Source organism: Strongylocentrotus purpuratus, unplaced genomic scaffold (assembly GCF_000002235.5).
Source record: "Strongylocentrotus purpuratus isolate Spur 01 unplaced genomic scaffold, Spur_5.0 spur5_scaffold_15, whole genome shotgun sequence".
Lineage (NCBI taxonomy): Eukaryota > Metazoa > Echinodermata > Echinoidea > Camarodonta > Strongylocentrotidae > Strongylocentrotus > Strongylocentrotus purpuratus.
In genome coordinates this window covers 1,312,126-1,333,419 of record NW_022145600.1, presented here as the reverse complement: position 1 = coordinate 1,333,419, position 21,294 = coordinate 1,312,126, and the positions used below count along the sequence as shown (strand labels likewise).

General features: G+C 37.5%; 1 protein-coding gene across 2 annotated transcripts in view; it reads right to left on the bottom strand.

The window, feature by feature from the left end:
- Window positions 1-21,294, bottom strand: part of LOC590682 (cilia- and flagella-associated protein 43) — a 30,934-nt gene that overhangs the window by 6,056 nt on the left and 3,584 nt on the right. For both annotated transcript variants that reach the window (XM_030985315.1, XM_030985317.1), the window contains exons 5-28: window positions 20,607-20,796; window positions 19,905-20,100; window positions 19,231-19,460; window positions 18,481-18,597; window positions 17,082-17,162; window positions 16,336-16,588; window positions 15,551-15,700; window positions 14,583-14,764; window positions 13,713-13,993; window positions 11,880-12,063; window positions 11,153-11,254; window positions 10,576-10,653; window positions 10,040-10,165; window positions 9,439-9,543; window positions 8,967-9,083; window positions 8,501-8,536; window positions 7,770-7,943; window positions 7,015-7,221; window positions 5,513-5,683; window positions 4,691-4,819; window positions 3,838-3,957; window positions 2,426-2,533; window positions 1,545-1,720; window positions 723-954 (exon numbers count right to left, since the gene is read on the bottom strand). In XM_030985315.1, the coding sequence (XP_030841175.1) occupies window positions 723-954; window positions 1,545-1,720; window positions 2,426-2,533; window positions 3,838-3,957; window positions 4,691-4,819; window positions 5,513-5,683; window positions 7,015-7,221; window positions 7,770-7,943; window positions 8,501-8,536; window positions 8,967-9,083; window positions 9,439-9,543; window positions 10,040-10,165; window positions 10,576-10,653; window positions 11,153-11,254; window positions 11,880-12,063; window positions 13,713-13,993; window positions 14,583-14,764; window positions 15,551-15,700; window positions 16,336-16,588; window positions 17,082-17,162; window positions 18,481-18,597; window positions 19,231-19,460; window positions 19,905-20,100; window positions 20,607-20,796 (3,745 nt within the window). The remainder of the gene's footprint in view (window positions 1-722; window positions 955-1,544; window positions 1,721-2,425; window positions 2,534-3,837; window positions 3,958-4,690; window positions 4,820-5,512; window positions 5,684-7,014; window positions 7,222-7,769; window positions 7,944-8,500; window positions 8,537-8,966; window positions 9,084-9,438; window positions 9,544-10,039; window positions 10,166-10,575; window positions 10,654-11,152; window positions 11,255-11,879; window positions 12,064-13,712; window positions 13,994-14,582; window positions 14,765-15,550; window positions 15,701-16,335; window positions 16,589-17,081; window positions 17,163-18,480; window positions 18,598-19,230; window positions 19,461-19,904; window positions 20,101-20,606; window positions 20,797-21,294) is intronic.

Genomic DNA, 21,294 nt, shown 5'->3' with positions numbered 1-21,294 from the left:
CCTCACCTGGGTCGAGTGTGGCAAATGTAGATTAATGTCTTGCCAAAGGAAATTAGCTTTGGAAATGTTTACCCTAGCTTTAGCTCCGGCAGCAGTTATCAGGGCATAGTACATTTCAAGGAATAATCCTACCTGGTACCCATTTATCTTACCTGGGTTGAGTGTGGCAAATGTAGATTAAATTCATGCCAAAGGACATTAGTGCTGCAGCGGGAATCGAACCAGGGACCGTGTGATCCACAGTCCCATGAGATATCCACTTGACGACAACACCAAGCATACTCCAAAGTAAAACACCAGTGGTCAAGATTCTTTGAAAGGGATGTATTCATGATCTATTTCGCGACATGATTTCTTTTCATAATCACAACATTCACTGTTGCAAGTCATCTAGAACCTAAAGCACCCAATAACCTGGTGCTGTGGCATACTTTCAACTCAATTCCACTGGCAGTTCAATATAAACACTAAAGTAAAAATATTAGAGAAGTATGGATTTCCCCCCCCCCCCCTTCTCCTCATGTGAAATCCAACTGAGAAGACCTGTCAACAAACCATGAGTCAGTCCAAAATTAATCAAAATTAATCTGTTTTGTTTTTTAAAGTGGTAGGAGAGGGGGTAGTGAGGCTTCCCTGCCCCCCCCCCCCATCTGAATACAGTTATTGGATATTGATTCTCATAGTACGTAGTGTAAAATACTTGTACGGGAGAGCTAGCTTACCTCTTGCTCACCGATGACCTTTGCTGTGCGGAGGTCACACATGTGCTTCCAGGTGTGAGGTTCAATGCCCTCTGGCATATGACTCTCATCATTGAGTTCCTCCAGAGCCCTCACCATTGACGCCGTGGTGTGAGGTTGACGAGCAGATAGGGGGCGTTCTCCATAAGGATTGGCCGCAGCCTGGACAGGCGTCTCAGTGGTTGGGGAGCCCTTTCGTGCATGCTTCTGACCTCTGTAGAAATGAAACATGAGTGGAGAGGACAAGTTAGCATTCAGTCCTAATGTAGATTAAGTCATCGTTTAACAACGTTAAATCTGAGATGCATGACCCTACGTGTTATCAGTCAGTGTCTGTGATATGGTGTAATATTGAAGGCAAGCACTACAAAAATTGCGCTTCAAAATGATCATGAAGCGCCTCAAAAAAGTACAAATCTTTGAGTGACCGGTTTTACCATACTCATTCTCTCCAATAGACTGTAGTGTTATGAAAACGCAAAAATTGATTTCGATTTCCAATCATAAATATCTTGATAATCAGACTGACGATCGGCTTGTAAAAGACATGGGGTGCCTGACTGACCTAAAGGTATTTAATTATCATTGTAGCATGAGCTAAATCCAGGATTTTTTTTAAGAATCTGAGACAAAGTTACCCAATCCCTCTAAGATACGTATGTATGTTAGATGTATCTGTATGTTTACATATTAACATCTCTATTTATATAGTGCAGCTACTATATGAATATGGCAAAAAGTGTTGCAAAACAGTATCACTTTGTGTAACTGATTTAGAATCAGTTTCCATTCTGACTGGTTTACCTTGGTCTACGCCTGTAGAGCTTGAAGAGCTGATCAACGAGCACCGGATGGACATCATGGAACTCCTTGCGGAAGTTCTTCTCCATGACCTTATCCTCAGCGACCCTGATGTCATAGGTATCACGGTACTGCTCAACCTGCTTCTTGGCTTGGGCCATGGATGTCACACTAGATGCCTATCACAATCAACAACAAGAAACACAATTCATAGCAATTCCAGTAATCATTCAGGGGTGATAGTGAGCACTCAACCACATCCCCCTTGAGTAAAAAAAAAAAAAGAGGAGGGGGAAAAATGGCATCTAACAACATTCCCCCCCCCCCCCCCTTTTGAGTTAGAAAAATTGGGAAATAATAGGGGAAAATCTGGAAAATCAGGATAAAATCGGGAAGAAAAAAAGAAAGAAAGAAATAATCGGGTAAAAAAAAAAATAATTGGGAAACCAATTTAAATCAGGTTTTTATCAGGCCTGTCATTGTCTTGTCTTTGATAAGTTATTTGGTAATGACGATAATATTAGCTGCTACAATTGTATTTATAACACATTTCCCTCCAGGCCTAGGAACACATAGAGCATCTAAAAGATAATATCATTCCTTTCCAAAATGTTGTTATTTATGTATTGATAACATTATATAGATCTCCCATAAAAATTGACATTTGGGCAATTACAATTGTCTGCAGATATTAAAGTATCAGAAACAATCCATACTGAGTTTGTCCTATAAATGCCTTGCCTAGGACCCGTTTCACAAAGCCTTTTTTTCAAAGACATATGAAAAAAAATCAGTGACAAATCTGCTGATAACCATGCAATCAGGAGCAAGGATTTCACAAAACAAAATATGAAATGGGGCCCTGATCTCTACTCCATACTGACCTTGAGTGATCTCTTAGCATTGAGAAGTCTTGTTAACTCTTCCTCTCTCGCATCAAGCTCATCCTCTACCATCAACACTCGACTCAGACGAAGGATCTTCAGTTCCTCCTAAACAGGACAAGCACAAAGATGGAAATTGTAGCACCTCAAGAACTAAAAAGGTACTATCATTGTAAAATGACCTAAAATCCTCTACGAGCCAGGAGAGCATTCACTCAAATCACTTTACCCAGAGGTAATACCTTTCTGTCTCTAAGCAAACCCAAATCTATCTTTAGGAGTCCTACAAGTGCTTACAAATACAATGAATATATCATGACACATTTCAAATGATACCCCATTCACAGTGGTTTTGAAATTTGAAGCGGTGTTGTAGCGGAGCGGCGACACCGCCATAACACCGCTACAAATGCATTCACAGTAGAAAAGTTATCCCGCTGCAGCAGCGGGATAAATATCATGTACCCATTCACGCTGCAGCGGGTGATTTTTATTACCTCCGTAACAAACACGTATGCATGGCTCATGACCCGCGAGTGACCCCGATATGACCGGAAATACTTCAGCGCAGGGTTTTCGAAGAGGTCAGTGATAGGTAAGTAAACAAATCACACGTGTTTGTCGCGGTGTTATAGCGGAGAGCCTTCACACTGAGTAAACACCGCGACAGCAGCGGGACTGTCCCGCTGCTGTAGCTAGGCGAACCTAGCGATAGTTTGTCGCGGCGTTATCGCGAGGCGGTGTTATCCCGCGATAGTTTATAACGGGTCCGAGCCTTCACACTGAAGACAACACCGCGACAGCAGCGGGACAGTCCCGCTGCTGTCGCGGTGTTTGAGGCCACTGTGAATGGGGTATGAGTTGTAATCCATTTATGAAATTTACATGTACATGTTTTTTAATGTGCAAAGTAATTTGTGATTACACAAAAGAAAATTGTATGATATGCGACGTTTTGCCACAATAACCAGACTAAATCGCCAGAAATCCTTTCACCTTTTAGCAGTGCTATGTTTCATGTCACAAATTAGCCAAAGTTTTACTTCAGACTACAAAGATATGAGGTGATGGCTCAGTGGTTGAGTAGTGGTCTCGTAACCTAAAGGTCTCAGGTTCAAAATCAAGTCAATGTGCTTTGGTAAGGCATTAATCCTCACTATCTAGTCCCTCGGAGAGGACTCAAAGATTTGTTCCCCTGATTGCTTACTTATTAGCGTAAACATGCTTTCTTAGCAGTCAAGTAAAAACAATCATCAACATTCAAACATTGATTGTCAATAAAAAACTAAACTGATCAAAAGGTATTCCATTTGTTATGTTAAAAAATGGATGATAACAAAGGCAGTATCAAAATGCAGAATACAAGTGAACATTCATCATTTATAAAATCGTTTGGTGATTAGGTGACAAACCTGAAATATAGCCAGCTCTGTCTTGACCTTCTTAGCAAAGAGAGTCATGAGCTTCTCATCAAAGTTAGCTGTGGTGTCTGCAATGATGGTCTGAAGCTTCTTCAGCTCTGCCTCAAGGGTCTGAAGGTAATGATAGAGTAAGATGTGATTATTTGAATCTCTATCTCACTAGGAAATTATCAATCATCACAGAGTCATAACATATTGTACGAAATGATATCAACGCATAAATTGCAAGCATATCTGATTATTGTATTTAATTCCTGACATATGTCTTTTTCTCATTACCTCACTTCCTAAATTTATTTTTAGAATTCATAAAGGCACACATTTAGAGATAATTTTTTACAAATCCTGTTTGAATAAATATTTTTTTTGGTGCAAATTTACAGATTTCTTCTACGTGTAATTCACCTGAAATCTATCAAACCGCAAATCACAAACCATCAGACTTTTCATGTATATTTCAGGTCAAATTACCTCTTAAACATAATGTACTAATCCTCCAATCCTCATTCAACAAAGGTATTTGAACATAAAGCTGCATTTCCTCACTAATCAACCTGTAGTCTCATATAATATGGTAAAATTACAGTGGAACCTGTCTATAAAGACCACCCAAGGGAGACAAGAAAAGTGGTCATTATAGGCTGGACAGGTGGTCTTTATGTACAGGTTCCTTTAGTACATGTTTCAATGAGAAACCATTTCCAAGGGAAACAAAAAATGTGGTCTTTCTATACAGGTGGTCACTAAAGCAGGCTTGATTGTATAATGCAATGAGAGCCAGAAGGATATAAACTCTGCCCTTCTGGCTTTGAGCTGACTGAGTGAGACTCTCATCATGACAAACCTTCTTATATTTCTCCCTCTCTTCACTGAGCTCCTTGACCCTCTTCTCAAACTCCACTGCGATCTTCTTCTCTTCATCACTCCATTCATCAGACCCCTTCACTGTCATGAAGATAGGTATTGGAATATCCTGCACAGAGAAAAATAAAACAAGAAAAACATTTAATACTAATTGAGATTATTCCATATAATTCATTGTTTCCCTCCAAAATGAGATTTTCATAATAAATGATTTGAACATAAACATGTAGCTCTCAAATAATTTAAAGTTGCCAAACTCCATCATGATTACATATGACTTCTATATCATGTACATGTGTAATAGCAGCACTATTCAATACTGTCTCTTCAAGTTTTGAGAATTGATGAGTTGGGGCAACTATAAATTTGGAATAGCACATCGAGCATATCTTTTTCCAAAACATCACCTTAAAAATTGGTGAAATATCTGGCATTCTACAGAGAAAATTAAAGATTTAAAAAAATATTTTTTTATATTTGTAAGCACTTGGATGAATATTTTTTCAATAGTGCAAATATTTTTATTTGTTGAAAGATTAATGTTAATTCTATTCAACTCGGCTGACGCCTCGTTGAATAGAATGTTAATCTTTCAACTCATGAAAATATTCGCACTATTGAACTCATAACTATTCATTATTTGTATAATATGCAAGAAAGAATTGAAACATTACATGTAATGAAAGAAATGATGATGATTATGACGATGATGATGATAATGATGACGATTATGATGATGATGATAATGATAGTGATGACGATAATGAAAATGATGACGATTATGATGATAATATTTCCTGACCTTCTTGAGTTCATCCTCTTTCTTGATCTCCAGCACCCCACCCATCATCATATCCAGAGCCCTCTCCCTTGCATTATCTCCCTTGGCAGCCAGCTTCTTCTCTTCTTCTAGCTTAGCTTCTTCTTCCATCTTAGCTTTCTGATCAGCACTCACAAACTTCTCTCCAGAAACCTGTAAGATGACAAAATAACAACATGGAATATATAAGAATTAGAGGTGCCGTGGTCTATTGGATAAGTCACCTGACTGTGGATCACATGGTTGATAATTATATTAGCTTATATAGCGCCTAACTATATAAGAAGCCTCTAGATGCTCTACAATAATGCAGCATAATTACCCTGGCTTTAGCAGAGCAGCTGTTACGCGCTCTGCGATTCAAGGAATAAATTCCTACCAGGTCCCCATTTACTTCACCTGGGTGGAGTGTGGCAAATGTAGATCAATGTCTTGCCAAAAGGACATTAGTGCCGCGGCAGGACTCGAACCACAGACCTTGTGATCTGGCAACGTATCGACTCGACCACAACTTCTACACATGGTTTGGCTCCAGCGGCACTAATTTATTTTGGCGAGACATTAATCTACATTTGACACACGTGATCCAGGTGAGGAATATGGGTACTTTGCAGGAATTAATTCCTTGTAATGCTAGAGCACAATAATCGTTGAGGGCCGGGAGTGCTACGTCGTAAGGACATGAGCGCTATACAAGAACCAACTATTGATATCTATTATTACATAGCTTTTACACTGTAAAGGTACTAGGATCCTTCAGTTTTGGAAGTAAAGTTGAGTTTTGAAGAAAAGTGCTTAAAAGTCATTCTGAACAATGCATTTCATATTGCTAGCCACTAAAATGCTTTGATAATTCCAGATATTTTCCTGAGAGCAATGTAAAATGAAAAGGCCCCAAGTGGTTTTGAAGCCCTAACAGATCAGCCATCTTCTTTATCATTAACTGCTAGAGTTATTACTCATTTTTTTAATTTAATTCTAACCAAAAGGTTTATTGATTCTGTGAAAATATATTTGTTCATGATGTAAGACAAGACTACATATAAAAGATTAAACTTGGACTAAGCAATAAGCTCATTGTTACTTTTAGGTCATATTTTGCAAAGATCAAATCCACATCTAGATCTGGGCCCCGTCTTATAAAGCGTTGAGATTAATCGCAGCTTACTTGTGATTGATATCAATCGTAACTAGGAGACTGGAAACTTGTGATTGAATGGAGGACTTGCGATTGATTTGGATCAATCACAATTCTTTAAAAGACAGGGCCCTGATCTGTTGAATGGAAGGGTTTTTCATACGTTTGTTTTATTAAAATTTATTTTTGTTAACTGACATATCGACAGGATATGTAAAGTGCTTTAAAAGAAAAATTTATTTTCATTGCTTCAACAGGTAGAAAATCTACCCCTCCCCCCCCCCCAAAAAAAAGAAAGAAAGTATGCTTCGCTAATTGATGGATGGATCAATTTCAAGACCTGTACCTCTGAATCTTCTACAGTGAGTAGTTTCTCAGGTTTCTCATCAGCATCCATGCCCGGCTGCCAGATCTTCTCATTACTGGTTAGATCAGATAGAATCTTGGTGATACGGACATTCTTCTCCTCGATGCGAGCAATCTCCTGCTCTCGCTGCTTGTAAACCTCATCAAAGATCTTGTTGTAGGTCTGCTTGATGCGATAGATTGCATCCTGTAAGCACAATATCAAAATGACAAGGTAGAATCAGATTAGAATACAGGTCTGAAACCAACTAGTTAATTGCAAATAAAAGATAGTTTTCGAGATAATAAGCACCTCTAGTGTGCACCAACAACAAAGGGCTGGTTTAGATATGCCGCAGTAAATAGTTGCAGTTTTATTTTCTGTGATGTGTAATAGAATGGCAACAAAGGTCTCACACATATTAACTTGGCCCTGTGTTATTGAGACACAGAAATGTGAAGCATTTTGCACTATCAATATCATTATTTTTAAAAACTTCCGGAAAAATAGAGTGCAAGGAACAATAACTTTAAAATAGAACAGAAAATGGGAGAGTCCCAAGGGTCACAGTGATTCATCTCGCTTTTACCCTCCCATGCGCAGTTGGCGCCAAATCGTAGTAAGAAAAGTAACGATAAAGGAGACTCATATGGAAAAAGAAATGAGAGATAGGGAGAGAAAAATATGTAAAGGTTCGAACAAGTCTTCATAAAGAGGGGATCGAGGGAGAGATGGAGGGACAAATGGGAATTTACCTGAAGTAGCACAATTTGGTTGTTTTTCTGCTGCCTGGTATGTAGCTCAAACTGACTGTAGAAGAGATCATTGGCTCCACCGTACTGAGCTCCCAAGGAGCCGGTGATAGCTGCTGGATCCCCTGCAGCTTCTCCTTCTTCAGACTCCTCGTCTCCTTCCTCATTCTCACCAGACTGCATGCATCAAGGAGTAACAAAACACATCTACAATCAGCCACGAATAAATATGAATGGATGTAGTTCTCAGAAGGCTGGAAATCTTACAGCTGTATTCTTTATGCATGTTTTTAGTATGCTTTACTTTAAAACAGACATTTTGGTACATAAAAAGCTCAGTAAACTCGTAATATGCTACATGTTGCATCATATATTTCTTACTTGGTATCTATTCACAGATTAATAATTGCTCTGTGTTCTCAGTGCTTTTCTATTTTTCATTTTGTTTGTGTCTGTGCATCAAGCATATGTAAACAAAGCAAATCTCCATTATTATTTAAAGAAGATGTAAGCATTGGGTTGAGCTGAATTAGAGCCACTCCCATGAAGAAAAACACTTCCCTTGATAATTTGCTACAATTATGAAGGTTTTCTGGAAATTGTAATCTGATAGTATCTAACCAGTCCAATTATAACATAGTTAATGAGAATTTCTATTTAAACACCATGCAAAATAAATCATGCTAACAAGTCAATAACACAAATATTACAAATGAATCACGAAACACACTTACTGTACTGGCTCCAAGCTCAATGATTTCCTTCCTTGCCTGTGAGAAAGGGATGAAGAAAACATTTTAAGAGCAAGAAAATTTCTTGACATTTTGTAAGTGGTTACATTTGTGTAAAATATTGTTTCCTCCTTTTCATTTAATGTTTAAAAGTTCAGGAATTACATGAATAACGATTTACTCTGTGTTACTCATATCAACCAATAAGCAAATAGACGAAAAGACAAATGTACTGGTAGACTGATGGACACCGGAAACCACAGTGCCTTCATCAATTGGTAACAAGCTCCAGCATATCTTTCTCTTCCTTTCTTCTACCCCCCCCCCCCCCCCCTCTAACTCTCTCTCTCTCTCTCTCTCTCTCTCTCTCTTTACCGCTATGCCTTCTTATCTCATTTGATTTCATATGATCTAAATTATCTAATCAAATTCAACTGCAGAGACAGGGTTAAGAATCAAGCAGACTTACAGCCATCTCAGCGACCTCAATGCGCCTCACGTTGGTGACAAATTCTAAATCCTCTTTCTCCTTCTTGCTTCTCTCTCTCATCGGGTAGTTGCTCACATCCAGAGGGAAGTGGAAGGCCTGCAACATGAACAGTTTCAACAAAAATTAAATAAGAGTGAGATCAAGAACAGAACTTTTTTCTGTACAGTCATATATCTGGGCCTACCAGTTACCTTTGAAGGTACGATAACCCCTTCTCAATTCAAGAATTTGCTCAGTCTAATATGTTTGCAGAAACAATACTAAAGGGTATATTTATCAGAATATATCATGCACTGAAAGACATGAAACGGTGCACTTCTGGCTCCATACAGACAATATGAATTATGGATTATGAAATTAAAGTATACGATACAAGAACCAAACAAATTGTCTCAATTACGTGGTTCCCTTTATATTGAGAATCACTGTAACTGTAATAGCTAATTCATACCTTAATGCTTCGTCCTTTGTTGATCATAGAATCCCAGCATTCATTCTTAATGGTCTCTCTCATGTACATCTTAGCTAGGTCCTCAAGCTCCATCTCTTCACGGATCTGTCAAGACAAACAAAATATTTACCAGTAATATTGACGGTTGGCATGATTTAACCCTGCCATTGCAATCCCTGACACAGTATTTATTTATATCTTTAAGCAAAGCACTTTGTTTATATTGCTTCTCTCTATCCCTGTGTATAAATGGGTACCAGTAGAATATGAACTTAGGTTTGTAATTGACTAGCATGAGTGCACCATTACATGGTCGCTGGTTAGAATGCTCGCTCCGTAGAGGTGGAGATGGTGCACAATGTGTACAGAGAAGCAAGTGAATCCAATGACTGGCGTGATAATAGTTATATCCAAATTGCTATGCAATATATATATCTATCATCTGTAGTATTTTATGCAATAAAGTCAAACAGAGAAACATGTTATAGGAAACATATCATATTGAATAGGTGAAAAAAGAGAGTCCTGTTAAAAAAGTTGAGTGACCAGATAGCACTTATCTACTGCATCATTATTACTTTAGTCCCACACTAAGACTTACCTGTTGTACTTGGCCCTCTCCCTCAGCCTGAAGTCTACGCTGTTCTTCAGTGTCCAGATTAAACTCATCTTGACCTAACATCTCAATGTCAGGGAGTATTTCATTTACTTTCATCATGTCTTGGATCTGTTAAAACAAATAGCACACATCTTCAGAAGCAAATTCTACAAAAACACTTTGAAACACCTTTCTTATTTATTGTCATAGCTAGTATATACTTAGAAATCTCTATCTTATGCAATACCTTGTTAGTTTGGATCCTTAAATCAATGTCCTTTCAAAAAAATACAACATTATAAGCATTTCACTACAAATAATTTATGTACTTTATATATTCCTTGTAACCATGCATGCATGTGAAGAAAAAAAATCCATTTATGTGGACAATAAAAAAAATCAAATCAAATAAATCATGATTTTCTATGGCATCGTACAAAATGTCCTTGTTGCAAGTATATACTTGATTATATGTACCAATAGTTCATTCTAGAAGCGGTGATGTTTAACCTAAGAAGAGAACCTGTTATAAAACCTACCGTCCTACGAAGATCTCTGATCTCTCCTCTCAAATCTTTCTTGACAGTAGCATACTGTTTGTCCTCATCATGCAGAGCCTACAAGATTATTATAAAGAAATGTATAATCATTATCACCATAACATCACCACCAACAATTAGCCTAGGTTGACACAATAATCATCGTAAACAAGAATCTATCATCTCGAGACACAACCATGCTATTACCATGACTACCACCATCATGATCACTATCAACAACATCATCACTAATCATCATCATCATCATCATCACTAACATCATAAACATCATCATCCTCACTATCATAAAGTAGAACTACCACCACTATTATCACAATCACCACCACCAACATCATCTCTACCATACCACCACTATTATCACCATCATCACCACCACCACCACCATCATCATCTCCACCAACATCATAATCACTATTACCATCATAACCAAAACTATCATTGATTTCACTAAAACCACTACCATCATCATCACCTTCATTTTTACAGTGATGTTACCATTTCCATCATTGGTACGTTCACTTTGGCCAAAAAAGAACAACCTTCCTTCCATACCTACCTCTAATTCTTTGACATCCATCCAGGCTGGATCCCCAAACAAGGTAGGGGTTGGAGTCATGTAGATCTGATCAGATTCAATCGCCTTCTCAATTGTCATACTCTACAAATGATTAAAAAAGAATGGGCTTTTAACATAAAACCAGCAACAAATCTGAAATAGTGTATCAACGTTGAAAGCACTGGGAGGTAACATGTCTGGAATATCTAACTGTAATGAAACATAGACAATCCCAAAACACCTGTAGCTCTGACTTCACACAACCAAATTTCTTTTTCAATATCAATGCAAAACTATTTAATATCCACTGTAGAACATAATGTAAATTTCTTTTCCCAACCCCAAGCTTAAAATGAAAGTTTCTTATTAAAGCTAAGTCAGCGTCTCTTTACAAAGATTTTTGCTTCAGAAGATTTCAATTAATCAAAACTTTATTGGCATAAATATCTATATCAGACTGATGGCTTACTAATTAATACAAGATGTATGAGTGCAATTCCATGCAATGTGTCCTATACGACATATGACATTTATGCATTTATTTCATCTAAAAATGAAAAACTCTTGATACATGTACGACCATTGACTTATGGTTCTTTCTGGTATTGAATGATCATAAGAAGATAACATTCATTTTTGCATAAGTAAATGGAAAAAGATACATATCGTACAGGAAACTTTGCAATAAATCCATTGGTTGTTTGCACAAAATAGCCAGCATACCTACCTCATTGGATGTACTGATGAGCTCATGAGATGCTGTCCTGGAACCCACCATAGAATGAGGAGACCAGTCTCTCATGGACTGAAGAACTTCATCCTCTCGTTTGCGCACAGCCTGGAGCATTGACTTATGGGAGCGTGCTGCCTCAATGGCAGAGTTTGCCTTGGTCTTACCCATGGAGTTGAAGCTAGACAGAAGCACAAATTAGATATTAACAATGTTGTTAATTATCGTCCATTCAGAGCCAGAAGGGCCTTAACGCTGTGTTTAAGTATATGGGTAAACACCTTCTGGCTCCAAATGATATCATACTCTAACAATACTGATAAATGCTCATTTCTTGATGGATAAATTGCATTAAAGAAGATGGAAGACTAGTTGATCTGGATTTCGCTTATGTTAGACAGAAATGGAGTATATGAATATTTCTTTCCCCGCCCCCCCCCCTTTTTTTTTTTTTTTTTTTGAGGGGTTTTCCCAATATTTATCCAGACTTTCAGAATGATAAGCATACAGTTTTGTTATCCATACAGTTCTTGATCAAGAACAAACAAAATTTAAGTCCATTCTTTACTTTTAAAAACACAAAATGTAAAGGGAATCCATCAAATATTGATCTCAATGAAAGGTAGGCCGAGACCTTCAGTCTTATAACTTTTTAAATCTAGGTTTAGTCCACTCATAAAAACAAACAGCAATGAAATCACATATGAACATGAATACAAACACATTGCTTAGCTTCTGAAATAAAGATTTTACTTACTTTAACAAGGAAGCATTCATGTAAGTTATTTAAAAGTATACTCAAACCCTAACAGCATCAAGCACTGGACATATAATGAGGACCTGCCAATTCATACATGGAAACAAACATCAACTACTGAGCAGACTTAACTGTCAAGTCAAATCAAACACTGACCATTTAACACAACTACAATATCAACAATAATACCAGCAACCAGAAGTACTTCAAATTTCAAAGGACGACACTGAATAATATAATTTCATATATGATCTGCGGAAGATCAATATTCAGCAAAAATAACATAATATTCCCGCCACCAAAACCAACACCAGTCATGACGTGACTACATGTATGCCCCATCTCCACTTCCAATGGAACACACCATGTACCTATTCAGACTATTCCAAGATGCAAGATGACGAAACAAAAGAGCATGAAAGATAAATAAATTATATAAGAATCTTCATATTCTTATTTTGGAGAGAAAAGTGTACACTGTGTTGGCAGTCTAATTCTTTACATATTGGATTCGAAGAAGAAAAAAAATATAACATGGATGAAAGAGCTCGATCATGATAAAATCAAATATCATTGCTGGGTTTTTTAATCAAATATTTGAGGTACTGACTACTATATCAATTTGTGTCAATACAAATCATTATCAATAAGCAATTGGAAATGACAGTATTACCCAGACACCTAGATGTATGATAGAATGAGACAGACAGAAGACAATTAAAATGTATCATTAAACCTTCCTGATGAAAGAAACGGATGAAAGTGATTGAATTGTGCATTGATCTGCATGAAACTGCTTGACAAAAGCATATCAGAAAGTTTTATCGAAAAGAAAAAAATTGTTGTTTCATGCCTCTTGTTTCCTTTATAATTCTCTGTTCTTTTAGTGTGTATCATGAATGCATTTGATGGAAAATGCTTAAGTTACGTCGATCTGCATTTATATTTTTAGGACAAAAGTTGCACCCATTTTTAAATTTGATTGGTGATATTGATGTCCAAAACACTACTGATGGATAATTTGTAATCTTTCTTTTAGTTTGAGCAGTATCGTTAGAAAGCAAGACACTTACTTCCATGCATAGCACGTCATGGTACCATCCTGAGCCCCTGTGGTTACTATCTGAGTGGCATCTTGGGTCAAGCACATCCTATAGATGCCACCAGTCTGGAAGCTATGGCAGTGGACATTAAACGGGCTCTCCATTGCGTCTGTATCTCGGATGGTCATCTTACCGTCGGGGGAGGCAGAGAGGAGCCAGCGTTTGTGATAGGAGAGGAGTAGGGTGCCCCCGGCCAGGTCATGGACTGGGTAGTCGGCTTCAGACTGGAGCTGACAGGCTTGAACATTGTTCTGCAAGGTAAAGATACATACAGTCATTAACCATACAGTAATACAGTGATTGTGATGTAATGAGAAAGAGAGGAATGCAAACATGGAGATAGAAAGAAAGAAAGAAATGTGAACATCTAGATAGAGAGACACACGCGTACACACATACAGACAGAGACAGACACACACACACAAAGACAGAAAATGATAGAGAAGAAGAGAGACTGAGATAATTAAAATAGAGAGACTGATAAAGAGACAAAGAAACAGACAGAGAGACATAGACAGAGGGAGAGGGAGAGAGAGAGAGAGAGAGAGAGAGAGAGAGAGATGGAGGGAGAGATAGAAAGAGAACAAGACCCCCCAAAAAGAGATAGAAAAAAAAGAGCAAGATGGCAAGACACTGTACAAGTATTGAGCAAATGAAAGAAAATGCACCCTTCGACAAAAAAATGTATTAATGCTTCTACATTCGAATTTCCTATGGCAGCTGACTAAAGCAATAATAAATTGATAATTTGTAGGTGCCTTGGGTATCCCTCAGACTATATATGTACCTGTTTTATAGCTGTTATTATCATGATATAAGAAATGAGAGTGGACTCCATACCTGCTTTGGAGGGTCTTTGGGTAGAGTCATCTTCTGGATCTGTTTGCTGATAGACAGGGTGTAGACTTCACCACCAGCCCCTACAGCAACACTCATAGCATGCTTGGGTAGAGTCAACACCATCTTCTTCACTACATCCTCTTTGAAGTCACAGTTGGGACTGGCAAGGATGTTAGGTAAGTCTAGCAAAGAACAAGAACAAAGCAGCATAAATTTAGTTAAATAAAACTGATGACTTCATTCAAATGTCAGCTAAAAACAACCATCACTAATTATGAAATTGAATTATCAAAAGAAATAGAATACAAACTTATTTTGCTAACATGGAAGGCAATGGATATATCTCAGACATGCTTTACCCCTTATAATCTTAAAGCAAGTTTTCAACGAGCAGGTAATATCTGAAGGAGGTTTTTAAAAGTAAAGACCAGTTATGGTCATGCGATTGCATTGTGAAAGAAACGTTGTGGAATCGATCAGAAAAGGTTGATCATCTAGCATCTAGCATCTGCAAGGTTCTGGAATCATCAAAATGATAAGAAATTTGGCCCATTCTTCGTAAAGTTACAAGCACTATATATACAGAAAGATGTATATGGGACTACCCTATATCTCTCACAGACCATGAGAGAAACAAATTTACCAAATATATGAATTAGTAGGCGGTTTCCCGACAATTTTTTTATCATCATGTATTAGTCAAAACATATTCTTTCACATGATTGGTAATGAGAGCTTCCATTTCATTTTTTGAAACTGGGGCGTTTCCAATACTGGTCTTAAGATGAACAGAAATTTAAGCTGTCCTCAAAGTTCATAGACAGTAAAATGTTATGCATTTTTATTTGCCTTCCTTTAAATAGATTGGAATTAATTAAATATCAGATTTCATAAAACTACATATGCCTTTCATTTATTTAAATACATGAGATAATATTTCTTTCATGACAGTAACCTGATTTTCTTACCATCTGCTAAGTTTCCAGGAACATCAAAAGCCACAAGCTTGTCTGCACCGGTATTGATAGAGGGGTCGGTATTGATGATAGCTACCACCTTGACTGGTCCTCGTTTCTCATCTACACTGGTAGCAATGCTGAAGACATTACCAGTCACAGCTACAGAATAACAAAGATCAAGTCTAATCAATTTCACAAACGAAGGACAATACATGTTTTGTTACAGTGTATCATACATGGGAAACTGATCCAACAATTGAACAGGTAAATTCCAAACAAGTAGTTTGATTTAGTGAAACTTGTATAGAAAGACTGTCCAAGGGAGACACAAAAAGTGGTCTTTATAGACAGGTGTTTATTTACACACAAGTTTCCTTTAACAGTGGTTGCTAAAGCAGGTTTGACTCAACTTGGGCACAACAGCAAGAGCATTTTAACAGAACATTGTTGTTTCAATTCCAACTGGACCAAATAACAAAAACCACAAGCAAACAAATATTCCAGTGTTTTGATGGTGCATAACAAAGCCAAAGCCTTTGACAGTAGAGCAAGAGAAGGCTAAGGGTTTACAGTTTATATTTCTTTGAAATCAGTAGCTGTTTGGAATTCAATAATAGGCCTAATAATAATTATAGCTCACATTTATAATGCGCATAATACTTTGTTTCAAGGTGCAGCACATATTATTACCCTGGTCATCGGATTCAGGCTTACCCCAAACACAATGTATGCACATTTTCCACTCCCTGGGGAGCATTCAATGAACGTCAGACATCCTTGTTCTCTGTACTTACGAGTCTGTGCAAGGATCTTGAATTCGGTCGAAGGTCTCGCATCGGTGGTGATGATATGCCCATCCTCCCCAGCTGAGAATACAAAGCGTCCCTCCGTGTCATAGTTGATGTGATTGACCGGCAGTCGATGGACATGATGCTTCTTGACCAAACGAGGCTGCTCCATGCGTGATGCATCCACAAAGCAGATATGACCGGACAGTGTACCTACAGCAATCGTGCTTGAAGATGGACTTGCCGCAATGCATGATGCCTGTATAAAACAAGAAGAAATAGGCATTTGTTTAACATGCTGGATGAATTGTTATTATTGTCTACTTGAGCAAGAATAATGAATAAATGAAGACAAAAACATGTAATTGACTTTTAAATATATCACTAAACAAAAACTGATTCTAGTCTCTGACAACACAGTAAGTAAATATATTTGTACTAAACTACTTTAAAAATTGATATCAGAAATCCTAATTGGCAGATTTGGATCTAGAACATAGTAGTGAAGAAGATATGAAGATATAGAAATGTGGAAAACTTTGTTTGAAATATAGACCAATTAAAAAGCCTAGTAGATAGCCTTATACATTCTTGTATCATGTGTTTCAATGTGTTTGGTCCCTAAACCACTATTGATAATGTGAAGTACTGCTAAATGTGTAGGGAATAGTTAATAGTTTTAATACTTAGAACCAGGCCATAATTGCCACCCATAAGGATCGAAAGTGATTATGATCTATATTGCCACTTACAGTTGTGTTGATAGAGACACTTCCAATGACCTGACAGTCTTCCAAGCTCCAGATCTGTACTTCTCCATTCTCTCTCACGGACTGTATGGAGAAAACATTGAATGGAGAATCAATAGCTACCATGAAGCAGTTCCACATCTCCTTAAAGTTCCAGATAATATCATGCTATATCATTACAAATATCCTAGGGCTTCAAAGTGACGTCTATGATTTATAGGTAGACCGATATAGGTAGACATTCTTTGTAGATTTACATGGTCAGTATTCACACTCAAAAGCTTTTAAAGGTACTATGTCCCATTTGCAGGCCAAAAAAATGAAAAAGTTAAATTCCAACTACATTTGAAAGATAATACTAATTTAGAACTTCCCTAAAAAAGGTGGGGCTTGAAAATGTCTTCAAGTGGAAAAATAACAACTATTAGTTGTCAAATCGACTTTAGGGCTATAGAGCCCAAAAGTAATAGTCTTGATTTTCAGACAATTGTACCGAATGGTCACACGTTTTATGCTGCGCAAAGATTCAATCAGTTTAATCTTGGCCATCACAATAATAATAATAATAATAATAATAATAATAATAATAGCCTAATAGTCCACTCCAAATTTTATTAAACCGAAACAGAAATTCTTTTTGCCCAATTGATCGTGAGCCCGGCAGCCACTGAGCAGCGCCAGATCGACGTTGCTCTATCCCTTATTGTTGAACGCCAAACAAGGTAGCAACAACTCCCATCTTTTAACGTCTTTTGGTATGACGCGGCCGGGGTTCGAACCCACGACCTCCCGGTTGTGAGGCGGACGCTCTACTGACTGAGCCAACACTCCGGTACAAGAAGTGGGTTATTGATGTAGACAAATGCTCATGTACCCTTTACAACTCTTTTCATGTATGTTATTACCAAAGAAGAAAAAAAGCCAGTCACTCACTCAATAGTGTCTGACAGTGAAGTCTAGCAAGTAAACGGGTTTCCTTGCATAATTTGAATATGAGGACACTGCTAACGTTTAAATTTCACAGATAGGACATACATGACATATTCATAATTCCTGCAAAGTTCCTCAGAATTTGAGGTTGGCTGCAAAAGGGACATAGTACCTTTAATGAATGCATGAAATAACATCTATGGAAATATTTGAATTCATTCAAGGCTCAAAGAATAGGATAGCAAAGAGAAGAGCAAAAACAAGGAGAAAAACTGAAACATACTGTTTACTCAAGGAATGTATTTTTCAGAATTTACACCAAAATGAGATGATATTCATCTCATGGGTTAAATTAAACACAGATATCTTGTTTCAAATGTTTGAAAAAATCATTGAAAGTTTCAAGCAAATTTGAAATTAATTGTCAAATCTCTGCAATCGCAAGGTAGAGGATCTCATGAGTAATACTTACCGCACAGTGCGTGGTACCAGGAGCCAGTACGGACACACCCACAAAGTTACCAAAGTGAGACTCCAGCACAGGTTCAGCCGTTCCAGGGTTGGATTGGTCATACATGTAAATTGAGCCCTGTATCAACAATCAAACAATATGAATAGTATCCTGTCAGATTTTGATCAAAGGAATTTTCTATTAGCATCACACATGTATTACTGTCAAACAAATTTATTAACCCTATTAGCCATGTTTTCATGTCTTGCGTTTGTGGAATAAACTGACTTTCAATGTAGAAATACAACGAATTGTTCCTCCTCCACATGATTCTGTATTTATAAAAACAAATTTGACAAGTTTACAAATATGATCATGAAATACAAATATATGTGCAGTCCGGCTAATTACTAGAAGGCAAGAAACATTTATATGAGGCATTAAACCCAAAGGAATAAGGAACATGGCACCATTTTACAGTATAACACTTTTCATTTAGAAATTAAACATTCAGTACTAGATGACACAATGCACATACACCATCATTAATAAGTTAATGCTACTTCATTATCCATTACAAGCATTATTTTTCAAAAGTAATTATTTAGAATAGATCATTTGGCTTCAAATGTAAACAGAGTTACTACAGGAATTTAGTTACATTTAGTGTAGGAAATTACAGTTGAGCAAATTTCACTGGAGCATGTGTCGTGTAATCAACAAAATATCATTACCGGGAGATTTTGATCATTTTGATGATTATGATCCTACCTTGGAGCTACCGACGGCCAGCTTGGTGTAGTCAGTAGACCAGCCTAGTGATGAGATTGGACAGCCCACGGTGAAGCTATCTTGGACCTGGACCACATTCTTGGTGATATCCAGGCATCGAAGGATCCCGTCATCTCCTCCACAGAACAGACCGTCCCGGTGCAGGGCCAGCGCAGCCATGCTTCCCTCCGTTAGAACAGAACCAGGGTTTACAGACCTGTCTTCACCATCTGTAAGAATCAATGAGATGTATATCACAAGGAATTTAATCAAAAAATATTTTGCAGCATCACTATCTAATTGAAAAAATACTATATTTCTTCATAAAGCAAACAAGGGTTCCAACATTGAGAAGGTCATTCCAATTTAACTCTTAAGCCCAATATATCAAGGAACCAATGACAAACAAAAACTTGTGTTCTGTGATTTTTAAAATATTTTAAAACAAAAATTGTTATCAGCATTCTTCATTATATTTCTAAAACAGCAGGGAAGACAGCGTGTATTTAGTTCTGTTCTGAGCTTTCTTTGGAGCATATTTTCAGCTTGCCCACTACAATGCTTTAGCATGACGTGGCAAATTGATCACATAATGGTTACTTGTTACTTTCTCTATTGTCTCTAATTCAAAATACATTTATAACTCTTCTAAAAAATTATATGTGGCATCATACCTTCAGGCATACTAGGCATGCGCTTGTCCAGTGTGCTGAGCAGGGAGACCTCTCTCCTTAGACTGGTAGTGCTGGCGGTAGGTCGGGCAAGGGTTTTGATGTGGTTCAGCTCTGTATCCACCTTCAGGAGCTGTCCCTCCTGGCAGCCGCAGAACAGATCTCCAGTAGGCGTCCAGCAATGAGATGCAGGGATCACCTAGGAGGACCAAGCAAAATGACAGAGGCTTCTTATAAAGGGGCAAAAGGGTGATGACAAAAAATGCATAATGTACATACAGATCTCATCACTTAAACTGAGGGACGGAGGCATTTCAATGCATTATTTAACATTCTGTAAGGGGAAAATAGCAATGATTAAATTGCAAACGATTTTTAAAGAAAACTTGGATAAACCTGACCTTAAACAGAGCATTGTTAACAGAAAAGTTTCTATAGAGCGCTGAAACATGAGCAAAGCTGGAAAAATCCACTACTGGAGACAGATAAGGTAATCTGTTAACACTGACAATATAAATGGTGTCTCGTTAGTTTCTATCGAAGTGCATATCTGGAAATAATCTGTCACACCTAGAATTAACAGTATTATAAATCTGAAAGAAACACATGAAAGATTGAAAATTTCATATTGCCCCATTTGTTTTCTTCTGATGAATGTATGTCAATAACATAGTGAAACCTATTAGGGAATTGCCGATGACCTACCTTTTTGCTATTCTCATCAAAGATACCTGCATCAAAGTCCACAGCGAGATCACCCACCAGCCCAGCCACAGCTGCGTCATCTAGCTCCAGGTCATAGGGGATACTGGTGTATTGAGAGGCGGCTCGGCTTGGTAGACGGGGGTGGGGCGTGGTAGCATCAGGACCGTTCTCATAGGGTAGGGTGAATTTGCTGATTGGGGGAGGGGGAAACAAATTGTTATTGTATGTTAGTTAATAATGGGAGAGAGTAATCAAGATTGAACATTGCATATCTGTTCACAAAAAAAAGAACAGGTGGGGGTTCTAAAATTATTATTTGAAGATATCTTAGATTCTAAAATTATTTTTTAATTAGAACCCTTTTAAGTTACAACTCCCCGCCGACCACCTCCTCCTCAAAGGGCTAGACATTCTACAAGCATATTTTATTTTTTTTAAATAAAGAAATTGCATTTTGTTGTATGAATCTGATAAAACTGAAGACACAGCCACATTGATCGCTGCTAATTATTCCTCATGTCTCCTAACTTGTGACTCCTACAAAAAAAAAAAAACATCTCTCCTCTTTTTTTCTTCTTCTTCCTTTTAAATGACATCAACTTTCTACATCTTCTGTTTTCAAATCTTTCTTTTCAAACTGATATTTCTTCCTGAGACAAATACATATTGTCTTTTCACTCTCCTATTT